Genomic DNA, 16831 nt, shown 5'->3' with positions numbered 1-16831 from the left:
GCTGTCTTCTCCATACTCCTAAAGGAAACAAGGCAGAGACATAGACACATGAATTATTGTTTGTCCTTTTAGGGCTCAAGGGCTCAATTCAGTCGCCCAAGGAAATGTGATGGACATCCTCATGTACAGATCACAATATCAAGTGCCAATTCAATGACTTGTCTCTTGAAAGTTTACCAGTTCGTGTTTGAGTACACACACATGAGATATCTTAAAACCATCCAGAAATACATGCCACCTGCCTTTCTAAGATTCAGTGTAATATAGGGGTGGGAAGCCCTCAGAATTCTTCAGAACCAGAGCCAAAACTTCAGAGCGTTCATTTCCTTGAGAGAGATTTGGCTTTGAGCTACTTTCTTAATCTGCATTACAATTTCCATATCTGTAAGAAATATCGGAGAAGGCAATGGCACCCCACTCCAGTACTCTTGCCTGGAAAATCCCATGAACAGAGGAGCCTGGCAGGCTGCAGTCCATGGGGTCGCATTCATATCTGTAAGAAATATATTTGCGTTATAGAAACTGCCTAAGGGATTAAGTAAAAGAACACAGAAAGTTCCTAGGACGGTATCTGCAATAATAAATGTTAATTACTCTCTTCTGTGCAGTCTCCTACTCCACCCCAGTCTCTACTACATTTTTTACTAATCACTTTTCCTTTTAAAAAAATAATTTATTGGGAGGGAGATTCAGGATTGGGAGCTCGTATACACCCGTGGCAGATTCATGTCAATGTATGGCAAAACCAATACAGTATTGTAAAGTAAAATAAAGTAAAACTAAAACTAAAAAAAATAATTTATTAAAAAACGTCCTTATCTTTATGCAACTTAAAGGTTACTTTCCATTTACAGTTATTAGATAATATTGGCTGTTGTATCAATCATTTTTCGTGTAACACATTCATGTTCACATTTCTCATGTGAACAGATCAGCATGTTCATGAACTTTTCATGTGCCAGTGTTTCTCCTTCACAATTCAACCATAAGGTGCTAGACACATAGGTCTTGATTTCACAATTTATTTGTGCTCTGCACTGTCCATCCTTGCTCATAGTCAGTAATTATTATTAACAAGTACTTGGTGTTATGGCTTGATGGGTGAAAATCGACTTGGTGTGCAATAGTACCTGCATGGGACAAGCAAGGGAGACTCTGGACACAGCTGCACACCTGGGGCATTCCATTCCTTTCCATCCTCCAGAGTAGCTGGCCCCTTACCGGCTGAGGCTCCTCAGATTATAGGTGGAGACAAGGGGCAGAGGGGTAACTATTTTGTTAGTGAAGAAATTAAATGAATATATTGTTTAAAGGAGACATAGAGCTCTTCTGAAAGATCAGTAATTGTATTTATTTTTCTATTTTCTTTTTGATTTTATTTCTAAACTTTGTTCTCTTTTAAGCTGTAACTTTTCTTTCCTGGTAGAGTCTTGCTACACATTCATATCATATGGGAGCCACCAAAAGGTTCAGGGTAGAGAACAGTGATCTCAGTTGTGTGATTTTGATTGACTGGGATGTTGATTGGACATCAAGTTGATTGGACAGGACACAAAGGAGGACGAAGGGAGCCCGGTTAGGAGCTGCATGTGGTTAAGGCAGTAGAGAAGGTGAGTATAGCCTGAACTAGGGTGGTAGAAATAGCACTAACTGGAAGTAGGGTTGAGAGGACTTGGTGGTAGTTTGGGCTTCCCGGGTGGTGCGAGTGGTAAAGGATCTGCCTGCCAGGTCTCATGCAGGAGACACGAGACACAGGTTAGATTCCTGGACTGGGAAGATCCCCTGGAGGAGGGCAGGGCAACCCACTCCAGGATTCTTGCCTGGAGAATCCCATGGACAGAGGAGACTGGCAGGCTACAATCCATAGGGTCACAAAGAGCTGGACATGACTGAAGCAACTTAGCATGCATGCATGGTGATAGTTTGGATTGAGGGGAAGAGGAAAATGTCATGAATGATCCTTAGATTTCTGGGTTGGGCTATTGAGTGGTGATGGTAATGCTTAGTTCCCTGAAAGAGTAACCCTGAGAGCAGAGGAGGGTTCAGAGGAAGGTGCTGAGTTCAGTTCAGGACAATCTGTTCACTGAATGTGGCCTTTACAACACAATGGAAGAGTAGAAGGTTGACAAGCCAAACGGGATTCTTAGCAACTGCATTGCTGTAACATGCCATGCAAAATTCAGGAACATGTTACATTCAATCATAAATAATCTGTTCCTTTGGGAATCAAGAAAGATTAGCAGTTCAAAAATTCGCTAATCTAAAAGTTTGGATTTGTTGCACAATTATCCACTTCTCTCTGAAGTCACACACCTCAAGTATCAATAGAAGCCTCTTTGTCTCTTAGAAATACTCTTTACACATGTGAGTGGCCAGTCTCAAGAACTGAAGAGAATTTCAGGACCTGCCCCCACTTGCACACGCTCTTGCCCCTCTGGTTGAAGGTCTGAAGAATGGCAATTTTAGAAGATGATATTGAATCCAGCATAGAAAAGAAAGAAAAATGTTGAAGGTAGAGAAATAGAAATAGATGAAGAATTAAGGGAAGGAAGAAAATTACAAGGAAGGAAAATGGGGAAATAGAATGAGTGAAGGAAGGGGAATGGAAAGGTGGTTGGGTGGGGGAGTGAGTGGGACCAAAGGTAAAGAACGACTTGGAGAGTGAGAGACAGAGGTGACAGGTGAGGATTAAATGCCCTCCCTACTCCCCCTGCCTCATCCCATCCCCCCGCTCCGGACCTCTCTTATCTATCAGAGACCATTCCCTTCTTGTTTTTCACTTCAATTTGCTTTTACAACAGGCAGGAAAGTTGTGACCAACCCAGACAGCATATTAAAAAGCAGAGACATTACTTTGGCAGCAAAGATACATCTGGTCAAGGCTACAGCTTCTCCAGTAGTCATGTATGGATGTAAGAGTTGGACTATAAAGAAAGCTGAGGGCTGAAGAATTGATGCTTTTGAATTGTGGTGCTGGAGAAGACTCTTGAGAGTCCCTTGGACTGCAGGAGATCCAACCATTACATCCTAAAGGAGATCAGTCCTGAGTGTTCATTGGAAGGATTGATGCTGAAGCTGAAACTCCAATACTTTGACCACTTGATGTGAAGAGCTGACTCATTTGAAAAGACCCTGATACTGGGAAAGATTGAAGGTGGGAGAAGAAGGGGACGACAGAGGATGAGATGGTTGGATGGCATCACCAACTCAATGGACATGAGTTTGGGTAAACTCTGCAAGTTGGTGATGGACAGAGAGGCCTGGCGTGCTGCAGTCCATGGGGTTGCAAAGAGTCAGACATGACTGAGTGACAGAACTGAACTGAACCTTCTATATAAGTGTCCATGAGACCTTTCTAAATGCTGATTTATTCATGTTCTCCTCTCGCTTCTACTCTTAGTGATGCTCGCCAGAGCCCCTTAGGGTCCACATCCAACACTTTGTGGGTCTAGTCAGAGTAGAAACACATACACATGTGCATGCAACTCAGCATGTCACGCTGGGCTGTAAAACATAACCTCCATCTGCCTTTCTAATCAGTATTTGCACCTCTACTGAACCACTAGCTCTTTAATGGATTATAGTCTTAGACGTGCCATATTTCTTTCCTGAAATTCTGTTCCTACCTTCTCAACACTAGAAAAGGTCCACCACTTAAATGTCACCCTCTCTGTCACTCGCATCACTACTTCTCCCATGCAAACAAATTCCCCATTTTTCAAGGTTCTTTAACATCAAAACAAACCTCTGTTCCAGGTTTATCATTATTCTTTTTTTTTTTTTTTTCAGCATCTCCCCTCAACCAGCTACATCATAATTTCAATATCTTGCTAACCCCAGAACTTGGAACAGCAACTCTGATATAGCACATGCTCAGTAAATATTGTCAAGTTAATGTATTAAGTAGGTAATGGAAGATTTTTAAAGTAATTTTACTTATCCTGTGTTCCCTATCTCACAAGGCCAGTGATTGGGTGATTGTTGGTTGTTAAAACTACTGGGCTTTACATGCAACCTGAAGCAGCTGTTTTAACAGTACATTCCTCACCCCTGTTCCAAATTACTTTGTGAGGCTCTCCTCCAACATTAGACTTAGTACCATCATGCCTATGTCACTTTTTTATACTCACCACCATTCAGCAGATGTTTCAAAGAACTTAGTCACCTTTGGCAGGTATGAAAACCCTCAGGCTCTCACCTTCCTTCAACCCTGAATGGGAGAAGAGAATTCAGATCTTGCATTGTTCTAGGAGGTCCTCTCTATGAGCTTCAAATTTCCTGAACTCTGCCCATACCTCACACACATGATTCATGGCCATGACCCTGGGGAAGAGGGTATATCCTTGGGAGAAATTATTGGACTGAGCTCAGGAAGTGGGGCTGAAATGATTCCCACTAGGGGCAAGGAACAGTGGGAGTTGTTAAAAAAGTATCTAAGTCTCTCAAAAACACTCACTGTATGAGAGGTCTACCTTGAGGGCAAAAAACTAAAAAAAAAAAAAAAAAAAACAAAATTCAAAACACGCACATACACACACAAACCAGAATGAAAGAAAAGACAACAAAAAATGTTGAAAATTGTAGATTTATGACATGTAAGATCAGGAGACCAAGATTTGAAAAACCAGATTCTCTCAAAGTTTGTGGGATTTTTTAAACCTATTGCGTTAGAATCACTCAAGGGGATGTTAAACCTGAGAAATGGCCATGCAGAAAATTTTGATTTAGTAGATCTTGGATGGAGCTGGAGAATTCAAATTTCTAATAAGCTTTCAGGTGAGGCTGACAATGCTTTTCTGGGGCCACATTTTGAGAACCACTAACTCTGAGTTTCACTGCTCTTGTCAGCTACAATGAACAGTTCTTCTCACGGTATCACAGTAAGACAAATGGTTTGATAGCTTACTTAAAAAAATTATTGATCTTTACATGGACAACATCATAGGTTGGAAAATGTTTGTATACAACATTGGAAAAAAATCCTATGAATCTTATTTTGTCAATCAGGTCTCAAGGTTAATTCTCCATCCATATCCAATTCTATTTCACCATCTATAAAACTCCAGTACTCTTTATATGGGCTTCCCAGGTGGCGCTAGTGGTAAAGAACCTGCCTGGCTGTGCAGGAGATGTAAAAGACTCGGGTTCGATCCCTGGGTTGGAAAGGTCCCCTGGAGTAGGAAATGGCACCCATTCCAGTATTTTTGCCTGGAGAATTCCATGAAGAAAGAAGCCTGGCAGGCTACAATCTGTGGGGCTGAAAAGAGTCAGATACAACTGAGTGACTGAGCTCTCAACACAACAACACATACATTTTTAGATTAACATTAGTTATCATGATGGAAAGTTATCCTTTTTAAAGAATATCTTCTTGGACTCTAAAATCACAGTGGATGGTGACTGCAGTCATGAAGTTCAAAGACACTTGCTCCTTGGAAGAAAAGCTATGACAAACCTAGACAGGTTATTAAAGAGCAGAGACATGACTTTACGGACAAAGGTCCATATAGTTAAAGCTATGGTTTTTCCAGTAGTCATGTGTGTCTGTCAGAGTTGGATCACAAAGAAGGCTGAGCACTGGAGAATTGACAATTTTGAACTGTAGTTTTGGAGAAGTTAAAGAGGAGAGTGAAAAAGTTGGCTTAAAGCTCAGCATTCAGAAAACTAAGATCATGGCATCTGGTCCCATCGCTTCATGGGAAATAGATGGGGAAACTGGAAACAGTGGCTGACTTTATTATTTGGGCCTCCAAAATCACTGCAGATGGTGACTGCAGCCATGAAATTAAAAGACGCTCACTCCTTGGAAGTAAAGTTATGACCAACCTAGACAGCATATTAAAAAGCAGAGACATTACTTTGTCAACAAAGGTCCGTCTAGTCAAGGCTATAGTTTTTCCAGTAGTCATGTATGGATGTGAGAGTTGGACTATAAAGAAAGCTGAGTACTGAAGAATTGATGCTTTTGAACTGTGGTGTTGGAGAAGACTCTTGAGGGTCCCTTGGACTGCAAGGAGATCCAACCAGTCCATCCTAAAGGAGATCAGTCCTGAGTGTTCATTGGAAGGACTGATGTTGAAGCTGAAGCTCCAGTACTTTGGCCACCTGGTGCGAAGAGCTGACTCATTTGAGAAGACCCTGATGCTGGAAAAGATTGAGGACAGAAGGAGAAGTGGGCGACAGAGGATGAGATGTTTGACGGCATCCTTGACTCAGGGGACATGAGTTTGAGCAAACTCTGGGAGATAGTGGAGGACAGGGAAGCCTGGCATACTTCAGTCCATGGGGTCTCAAAGAGTCAGAGACCACTGAGTGACTGAACAGCAAGAAGAATAGGAGAGCAGTGAGAGTTAGGTCTGGGTACATTTCATGCTTAGGATACAAAAAATAAGACATATATTCTCAAGGAACTCACAGACTGATGGGAAAGCTAAACCCAGAAACACATATTAATAAATGCCTTTCTAGCTCTACTAGGGCAACGCTCAAAAGTTAAAAGACTGAGAAACCAACCACGACTGAAAGAGAAGGAAAACTTTGGAAAGGAGATGACATTTAAGCAGAAGTAAAGTACAAGTGTGTTAGGCATACAGAGGAGGGAAAGTGCGTATCTGGCAAAAGAACAAAGATCCACAGATGAAATGGTACAGCATATGCTCCATGAACCCTGAAAGCCTCAACGAAGCTTGAGCACAGAAGAAGTGGTGGGGCATTTAGGTGAAGAGCAGACAAGGATCACTCTAAATAGTGTTAAGAGACCAGTCTCATACATTTAGGTTTTTACCTTCAGAGATGTGGGAAGCCAGTGGAGGACATCACACAGAAGAATGACCTACAGACAAGGGCCTCCATGACAGCAGGGAGGAGGAGAGAAGGGAGAGCTGAGTGGATGGACATAGGGGTATACAGCTCCTCTGTTTATTCAATTCTGTTCAGGAAAGACTGAATGAAGGCAGTTAGGGGCTTATAACTGTTCTGTGCTCATGACTAGTCCATCCCAGCTTCAAAATTATTAAAGATGTGAGTAGGGTAGAGATCTGAAGGAAGAAGGGAAAAGGAAATGGGAGCTAAGAAAGATAAGGATAAAAAGGTAATTAAGAAAAATCAGGAGTGAAAGCCAATGAGCCACCAGAGACACACAGCTCTCTTATATCAGGACACGGGTTCAGTGAGTCTGTGGTGCTCTTGGCCTCTCCCTCATGAGCCAAGATGCCTCCATGCTTCATTATGGTGTGTGTCCTCACACATCTCATTCAAAAGCTGGAGGGGAGGAAAGGGGTAGGGGGCAATTTCTTTATCCTCCTTCATCTCTTATCTCTACTCATGGAGAAGAAACCTTCTCCAGAAGCTACTTGGCTAACACATTTTTTGTTGTAATTTTCACCTGGATCAGATACACACGTCAGGAAGCCTGGCTTCTAAATGTTCTAGGAAAGTGCACACTTGTGTTCGGGGACAAGCAAGAGGGAGGTGGTTGGGAATAGCTCTGGGTAGACCCCCAAGAACAAAGTCATCTTCTTATAAAGCACCTGGAATAGGGAATGAATATGATGCACCAGAGGTAAAATTGTGAGGAATGTAAATGACAGAACGAGTAAGCATTTATTCTCTAAAGAAGTACTGACCCGTCACTCTCCCTACCATACCATAAAATTTGAGCATCTAAGACAAAGACAGGAAAGCAAGATTTTTCTTTGCAGAAACAGTAACTCCGGAAAAATAGACCTCCATGTTTTGATATTCAGGTGTCCCCCAGTAAACAGCAGATATCCACCTGAACCTTTAAGATAAAGTCTAAAAGCTTTTATATGAAACTGAAAGTGTTAGTCACTCAGTTGTGTCAGACTCCTTGCAACCCCTGGACTGTAGCCCACCTGGCTTCTCTGTCCAAGGAATTCTCTAGGCAAGAATACTGAAGCTAGGTTGCATTTCATTCTCTAGGGGAATCTTCCCAACCCAGGGATCAAACCTGGGTCCCCCTCATTGCAGGCAAATTCTTTGCTGTGTGAGCCAACAGGGAAATGCTTTCATATAGAGATGTACGAATTTGTATTGACTGCCTTGTTCTTAAGTGTAGATAGCCAAGGATCAATACGAGATTAAAGAAGGCCACTGAGACAAAAAGGAAAAAACCAAATAAATAGGAAAATGAATGAGAAGTAAGCAGAAATGACATAGGAAACATAAGAAAAGTTTATATAAGTAGTCCATGGGGTCACAGGAGTTGGACATGTGATTGAATGGCAACAACAGTTCAACAAGAAAAAGGCAAAAACCCAATTTTCCAAATAGGCAATGGGATTGAATATACATTTCTCTAAAGAAAGTATTTAAATGCCCTATGATAAATAATGCTCAACACGAAATGATGTTCAATATCATCAGTAATTAAGGAAATGAAAATAAAACCCATGTGATACTATTTCATGCCTGATAGGATAGTAGTAGTATTAGCAGTAATAAATAACAAGTGTGAGAATCTGAAGAAATTAGAAACCTCATAAGTTCCAACGGGAATGCTGCTATAAAAAACTCTTTCACAGTTCTTCAAAAAGTTACATGCAGAATTAACCACATGATCCAGCAATTCTACTCATTGGTATATACTCAAAGGTTCTGAAAATAGGTATTCAGACAAATATTTGTTAATAAATATTAGCAGTAGCCCTTACAATAGACAAAATGTGGAAACAATCAAAATGTCATTCAACAGATGAGTGGATAAGCAAAATATACTGTATCCAGACAGTGGAATAGTATTCAGCCATAAAGAAGAATGGGGTACTATTAAGCAAAACCAAGAGGAAACTCTTCCAGATCTAATGAGTCTAAAAAGACATGACAGCTAAATGCAACACATGGCTTCTCACCAGATTCTCTGTTTATCAGACTTTATTGAGAAATCTGGCAAAACTTGAATAGAAACTAAATATTATATTCTATCAATGTTTGTTTTATATTAGTTTTAATCACTGTATGGCAGTATTGGAGGAAATTTTCTTTGTAGGAAATGCATACAAATATTAAGGAGTGGTGGGCATTGGGTTGGTAGCTTACCCTCAAACTTTCAGGAAAAAATCTACTATGCTTACAAATTTTCTGTAAGTTTGAAGTTTCTCAAAGAGTGTAAAATGTTTTTAAAGTTAAATTTTTTAAAAAGTTAAGATAGAATTTGGTAGCAGAATATCATGTTATCCTCTGGATAAGAAACTATTTTTTAAAATTAGATATTAATATGAGCTAACTGGGCTTCCCCAACGGCTCAGCAGGTAAAGAATCTACCTGCAATGCAGGAGACATTGGAGATGCAGGTTCAGTACCTGGACTGGAAAGATCCCCTGGAGGAGGAAATGGCAACTCACATCAGTATTCTTGCCTGAAAAATTCCATGGACAGAGGAGCCTGGCAGCTTACAATCCAAGGGGTTTCAGAGTCAGGCAAGACTGAGAGACTAAACACACATTAGCTAATACTAAAATAAAAGATTGATATACCTGATTACATGAAAACTAACACCAAAAATAAAGAAGACAAACCATAAACTGGGAGAAGGCATTGTAATAAATATAGCCGGCAATAAATCAGCAACCAAATTACACAGGCACTCCTATACTACATAGAAGCAGTCAGTAGAAAAGCAAACAAAAAGCATTCATGGGAAGTTGCGTACAATAAAAAGTGTGGAAAGAAATATGATAGAAATACCAATTTCTCTACAGTGAAATATTTATCCACTTTAATCGGCACTTCCACTTGCAGATATATGACCCAAGCCCCTCAACAAAACAACAAGTAGAAGAATATTCAAAAGAGCACTGTTTGCAATGGCAAAAACTGGGAACAATCCCTCTAAGCTTATCCTCACAAAGGAATATTATACAGCAGAGCAAATGAATAAACTGCAGCCAAAAAGAATAACATGTATCATTTAGAAACATAATGTGGAGTGGAAAAAAGTAAATCCTGGAATATTATATACAATGTAATATTTGTATGAAGCTCAAAATAGCAAAATAAAACAATATGCTGATTATGTTAAAATGTGATGAGATTATTTTTATAAGCAATGGAATGATAAACACAAAATTCAAATAAATGGTTTCATCTGGGGAAAAGTCATGTGATGGAGAGGACCTATAGGCAGGTATAAGCTATTGGCACCCTGTGGTTCTTGAGTTGAGTATCACGTACATGAATATTCATATTATATTTGAAATCTCATGTTTTACATGTAATCTTTTGCTTGTAATAATCATTATACTATACTAAAATGTACAGTGAAAAAGTGTGACTTGAAGTGTTATTTTCAACTTGAAAATAACATGTAATTCCATAGTTCACTCAATGTTATCTCAGTTTTTATATATGACTCATAATAAAACTGGGAGGCTTGGGATCAGATATTAAGATCAGTGAGTTTGTTGATAAGAAGTTATGAGTTCAAGAGAAGGCAAGTGTCTCATGCAAGGTCATCCATTTGGTAAGTGATGGGTTCAGTTCAGTTCAGTTCAGTTCAGTCGCTCAGTCGTATCCGACTCTTTGCAACCCCATGAATCACAGCACGCCAGGCCTCCCTGTCCATCACCAACTCCCAGAGTTCACTCAGACTCACGTAGTTCAGTAGTTAGGGTCTCCAAATTAAAGCTTAAGACTCAGAATCCTGGGCAGTCTCCAATAATCCAGTCTCACACCAAAATGAGGTACTGAGAAAGAGGTCAAAATACAGAAAACAGAACTGCTCTCCTGGGGAAATGCTATCATTCTAACAGGAAACTAACTGTCCACCAAGAAGGCAGAAAGGAGAGTGTGGCTTGCCAGAATGTTTCCACGACAACAAATGTTGCTGTCATTGGAGTGTTCAAATCATCTAACACAAACAAAAGTAAGAATTTACCTTTTTCCTCAAAATCTGGGTAAGCTGCTTATTTTCAATAGGCATTCACTTTTATGATGACCCTTATAACACATACACAAGTTATTGAAGAGGCCAGTTACAGCAGCTCTCTCTCCTAATTATCAATGGAGAACAAAGCCAAAGAGAAGTGACCCACTATCACTCTCTTTTACAAAGCAGCCAGCGCCTCCCTAATCTCTTCACTGCTGCCTGCATCTCCTGGTTCCTCAGGGTGTAGATCATGGGGTTGAGCATGGGAGTCATGACCGTGTGGCTGATGGATACAGCCTTGTCCATGGAGAAGGAGGAGAAGGGCCTGGCATAGAGATAAATGCTTGGAATGAAGACCATAGACATGACGATGATGTGGGTGGTGCAGGTGGAAGCTGCCTTCCTCCTCGCCTGCCCTGAGTGGGACCTCAGCATCACCAGGATGGCTGAGTAGGAGACCAGGAGGAGGAGGAACCAGATGACATCCAGCATCCCACTGTTGGAGATCACGAGGAACTCCAGGACAGAAGTGTCAGTGCAGGCAAGTCTCAGAACTTGTGGAACATCACAGTAGAAGTTATCTAGGACATTGGGGCCACAAAAAGGCAGTGGGAGCATCAGAGCTAGTTGGGAAATGGAATGGATGAAGCCTCCCACCCAGCTTGCCACCACCAGCCCAGCACAGACCTGAGTGTTCATGATGGTGACATAGTGGAGGGGCCGGGAGATGGCAACAAGGCAGTCATAGGCCATCACTGAGAGGAAGAAGACCATGGCACCTCCCAGAAAGTGGAAGAAGAAGATCTGGGTCATGCAGCCCTGGTAGGAGATGGTCTTCTTCTCAGAGAGGAAGTCCACCAGCATCTTTGGGGCAGTGACTGAGGAGAAGCAGAGGTCTATGACGGCCAGGTTTCTGAGCAGAAAATACATGGGTGTGTGGAGCCTGGAATCAGAGCTCACTGTGACCATGATGAGGAGGTTTCCCATGACAGTGGTTGTGTAGACAAGCAGGAACACCAGAAACAAGAAGAGGTGGAGCTCGTGACTCTGTGAGAGCCCCAGGAAGACAAATTCCGATACACATGTGAGGTTCCCTGGTTGCATGGTGTCTTCTCCATACACGTGAAGAAAACACACCACAGACAGAGATGTATTAGTGCTCAGGGGCTCAAATTGAGTTCCAGTTCTAGATGATGGACATTTTTGTGCAGATCATAATTCCAGATACTGATTAAATGGCCTTGCCTTTGGAGCATGTACAAGTTGGTGCTGAAATATATATTCATGCTATATCAAAAAGCCATCCAGAGACACATACAGGCTGCTTTTTAAACATTCTGTGTAGTACAGTGATGAGGAGATGTTTGGAGTCCAACAGACTTGTAGTCAAATTCCAGAGCTTCTTATTCTTGAGATTTGACCCAGAGTAAGTTATTCAAGCTCTCTGTCTCAGTTTCCACAACAAAAATGTTGTCTCTATGGACTGTCTAGGAGATTAAATAAGATAACACATAGGTTCCTTAAATAGTACCTGCAATATTACATGGTAATCGCTCTCCTCTATGTAGTGTCCTACCGTAAAGATCCCTTGCCTTCTTCCAAGTCTCTAATACATTTTGCACCAATCATTTCTCGTGTAACAGCTAGCACATCAAAATGTTAATGAACTTTTTGTCTCTAGGTTTTTCCTCCCCAATTCAACCATAACGTGCTACTGACATTATGTCTTGATTCACAATTTATTTGTGCCCTGCAGTGCTCATGCTTTGTGAGAGTCAATACTCAAAAAGCATGTGGTGTTGACTCTGGGTGGGTGAACAGCTATAGGGGATGTCCCCTCTCCCTGGTGTAGGTGGTCCCTTACTGGATGAAGCAAGGACATATATGGTGTTTGTGCTGAGACACGAGGAAGTGGAGAGAGATTCTCTAATTAAAAACAGGTGGTGGATACTGTATGAAGGGGATTGGAAGACCTTTTATAAAAAGCCCAAGAATTTATAAAATGTTACTGAATACAAGAGCAGAAGACACGGGAAGATACTGAAATAAGAGAAATAGAATAGACAAAGGAACAAAAAGGAGAAGATTAAGATTAATGGGGAGGAAAGAAAGGGAATGAAAAGGTGGAGGGGTGGGAGATGGAAGGGAAGAAAGGTGAAGAAGGTTAGGGAGGTGAGAGATAGAGGTGACAAGTGAGGGTTAAGTGGCTTCTGCACTCTCCTGTCTTGCCTCACTCCTCTCCTCACTTGCCTCCTGCAATCCATTGTCCATCAGAGATCATTTTAGTCTTATCCTTGCGCTTCCATCTGCCTCCACTCTTGTCTATATACTATATCACTGTCAGAGAGATCTTTCCAAACTCATATTTGATCACCTCCCCCCATCATTATAATCTTTTAATGAGTATTGAGGCCCCACAGCTTAAAACTCAAATGCTTAGAAGTGACCTAACATGATTTATGGGTTAATTCAGGGTTGAAACACATGCTTACATACATGTGACTCCCTCTCAGTGTGTCACACCAAGTTCTAAAATGTAGGTTCCATCTATCCTTCTCATCAGTATCCCTGTTACCCAGGAACTGGTTGCTGTTCAGGGAATTCATAGTCTATCACATATGTCATATATTCAGTTGCTTCTGTAGCTTTGGAAATGAATTTTGTTTCCTGAAATATATTCTACAACTTTCTCAACCTAGAAGTCCTCAGATATCACCTTCTCTCTGACTCCTTCTCCATTTCTCCCATGCAGAATTAATCCCTCCCTTCTCAGGGTGCCAATAACATTTATAAGTACCTCTAATACAGCATTTATCATTTCTTTTCTGTGGTCCCTTCGAATTAGATTTTAAATTTAATTACTCGGTAGCCCAAAAATATATAATAGCAACTCTGATTTAGCAGTTGCTCAAAAACCAGTTGGCTATCCTAATGTATTAGGAGAGTTACATGATCTTGTTCAGTGTGACCATGTGGAGAATTCTGTGGTGTATTTCTTTATCCTCTGTTCTCAACATCCTCCCTCTAAGTCACAGGACCACGTTCTCACTTGGTTGTTAAAAGCCTGGTTTTGCACATGCAACTTGAGGAATCTGTTTTCAGAACCTCATTTCCTCTGCATTACTTTCTGAGGCTCCCTTCACACCTTAGATTTCCTGCCATCAGTCTGTGTTCTTTGTTTATTCTCTGCACTCTCCAGCAAGTGACTCTGGATCCTTCTTACTGTATCCACAGGTGAGGAAATCCTGGTCTCACCTTCCTTCAGCCAGACTGGGAGAGAGTCTCCAGGTCTTCCATCTTCTTGCAGATCCTTTTTCTCCAGCATCAGTTTCCCAGTTACTGCCCATACATCAAGTATGCAACAATGAGTGTGACTCTAGGGAAAGAGGAGATATCCTTGTGAGAAACTACTGGACTCGGCTCAGGAGATAGGGCTGGGCTGATTACCACTTGGGGGAAGGGAGCAATGGGAGTTGTTAAAAAGTTTCTCAGTGTTTCAAAACCACATATTCATTAAAAGTTATTCCTTGGGGACCAAAAGGACCAAAGACAATATAATTTTATAAATTTGTAGAATACAGGATTCCTTGGTCAAGATCCAAAAGTACAGGAATCTCTTCAAAAGAAACAGACTACTGGGAGTTTTAGAAGAACCCATTTCTTAGACCAGTGATTCTTACCTTTGAGACAATGACTTGCAGAACTTGTTAAAAGATAAATCACTGTGCCCAACCTCTAGACTTTCTCATTCTGTTGGCCCATGGTAAGGCCCGTAATTTGCATTTGTAACAAGTTCTCAGGTGATGCTGATCCCCTGTTACAGGGACCACACTTTGAGAACCACAGACTTGCTCCTCAACAAACTTTTCTCTCTTTTCTGGAATCTTATGAATAACTGCACAATATGCTACTGGAGATCAGTGGAGAAATAACTCCAGAAAGAATGAACAAATGGGTCCAGAGGAAAAACAACACCCAATTGTGGATGTGACGGGTGATAGAAGCAAGGTCCAATGCTGTAAAGAGCAATATTGCATAGGAACCTGGAAGGTTAGGTCCATGAATCAAGGCGAATTGGAACTGCTCAAACAGGAAATGGCAAGAGTGAACGTCGACATTCTAGGAATCAGCAAACTAAGATGGACTGGAATGGGTGAATTTAACTCAGATGACCATTATATCTACTACTGCGGGCAGGAATCCCTGAAAAGAAATGGGGTAGCCATCATAGTTAACAAAAGAGTCTGAAATTCAGTACTTGGATGCAGTCTCAAAAACGACAGAATGATCTCTGTTTGTTTCCAAGTCAAACCATTCAATATCACAGTAATCCAAGTCTATGCCCTGACCAGTAAAGCTGAAGAAGCTGAAGTTGAATGGTTCTATGAAGACCTACAAGACCTTTTAGAACTAACACCCCCCCACCAAAAAAGTCCTTTTCATTATAGGGGACTGGAATGCAAAAGTAGGAAGTCAAAAGACACCTGGAGTAACAGGCAAATTTGGCCTTAGAGTACAGAATGAAGCAGGGCAAAGGCTAATAGAGTTTTGCCAAGAGAACGCACTGGTCATAGCAAACACCCTCTTCCAACAACACAAGAGAAGACTCTACACATGGACATCACCAGTTGGTCAATACCAAAATCAGATTGATCATATTCTTTGCAGCCAAAGATGGAGAAGCTCTATACAGTCAGCAAAAACAAGACCGGGAGCAGACTATGGCTCAGATCATGAACTGCTTATTGCCAAACTCAGACTTAAATTGAACAAAGTAGGGAAAACCACTAGACCATCCAGGTATGACCTAAATCAAATCCCTTATGACTATGCAGTGGTAGTGAGAAATAGATTTAAGGGACTAGATCTGATAGACAGAGTGCCTGATGAACTATGGACAGAGGTGCGTGACATACTCCTGGTGTTTCTTGACTTCTTACTTTTACATTTCAGTCCCCTATAGTGAAAAGGACATTTGGGGGGGGTGTTAGTTCCAAAAGGTCTTGTAGGTCTTCATAGAACCATTCAACTTCAGCTTCTTCAGCATTACTTGTCGAGGCATAGACTTGGATTACCATGATATTGAATGGCAAAGATGGGCTCAATAAAGGACAGAAATGGTATGGATGTAAGCAGAAGATATTAAGAAGAGGTGGCAAGAATACACAGAAGAACTGTACAAAAAAGATGTTCATGACCCAGATAATCATGATGGTGTGATCACTCACACTCACCTAGAGCCAGACATCCTGGAATGTGAAGTCAGGTGGGCCTTAGGAAGCATCCTAAGCATCCTACAAACAAAGCTAGTGGAGGTGATAGAACTCCAGTTGAGCTATTTCAAATCCTAAAAGATGATGCTGTGAAAGTGCTGCACTCAATATGCCAACAAATTTGGAAAACTCAGCAGTGGCCACAGGACTGGAAAAGATCAGTTTTCATTCCAATCCCAAAGAAAGGTAGGGCCAAAGAATGCTCAAACTACCACACAATTGCAGTCATCTCACACGCTGGTAAAGTAATGCTTAAAATTCTCCAAGCCAGGCTTTAGCAATACATGAGCCGTGAGTTTACAGAAGTTCAAGCTGGTGTTAGAAAAGGCAGAGGAACCAGAAATGAAACTGCCAACATCTGCTGGATCATAGAAAAAGCAAGAGAGTTCCAGGAAAACATCTATTCCTCTTTATTGACTATGCCAAAGTCTTTGAGTGTGTGGATCACAATAAACTGTGGAAAATTCTGAGAGAGATGGGAATACCAGACCACCTGACCTGCATCTTGAGAAACCTATATGCCGGTCAGGAAGCAACAGTTAGAACAAGACATGGAACAACAGACTGGTTCCAAATAGGAAAAGGAGTACATCAAGGATGTATATTGTCACCCTACTTATTTAACTTATATGCAGAGTACATCATGAGAAACGCTGGGCTGGAAGAAGCACAA

At 41.2% G+C, this 16831-nt stretch overlaps 1 protein-coding gene across 1 annotated transcript; it reads right to left on the bottom strand.

The window, feature by feature from the left end:
• Window positions 1–11053: 11053 nt before the first annotated feature.
• LOC128064898 (olfactory receptor 4D2-like) lies at window positions 11054–11989 on the bottom strand. Its single transcript, XM_052657889.1, has one exon. The coding sequence runs from the start codon at window positions 11987–11989 to the stop codon at window positions 11054–11056; it is 936 nt and encodes a 311-aa protein (XP_052513849.1).
• Between the last annotated feature and the right edge of the window lie 4842 nt (window positions 11990–16831).

Source organism: Budorcas taxicolor, chromosome 19 (genome assembly GCF_023091745.1).
Source record: "Budorcas taxicolor isolate Tak-1 chromosome 19, Takin1.1, whole genome shotgun sequence".
In the NCBI taxonomy this organism is placed as follows: Eukaryota; Metazoa; Chordata; class Mammalia; order Artiodactyla; family Bovidae; genus Budorcas; species Budorcas taxicolor.
The sequence above is the reverse complement of the archived record's forward strand: the minus strand, read 5'-3'. Positions and strand labels throughout refer to the sequence as shown.

Excerpts from the sequence above, each read along its gene's own strand:
- LOC128064898 (XM_052657889.1), bottom strand. The coding sequence starts at position 11,989 with ATGCAACCAGGGAACCTCACATGTGTATCGGAATTTGTCTTCCTGGGG.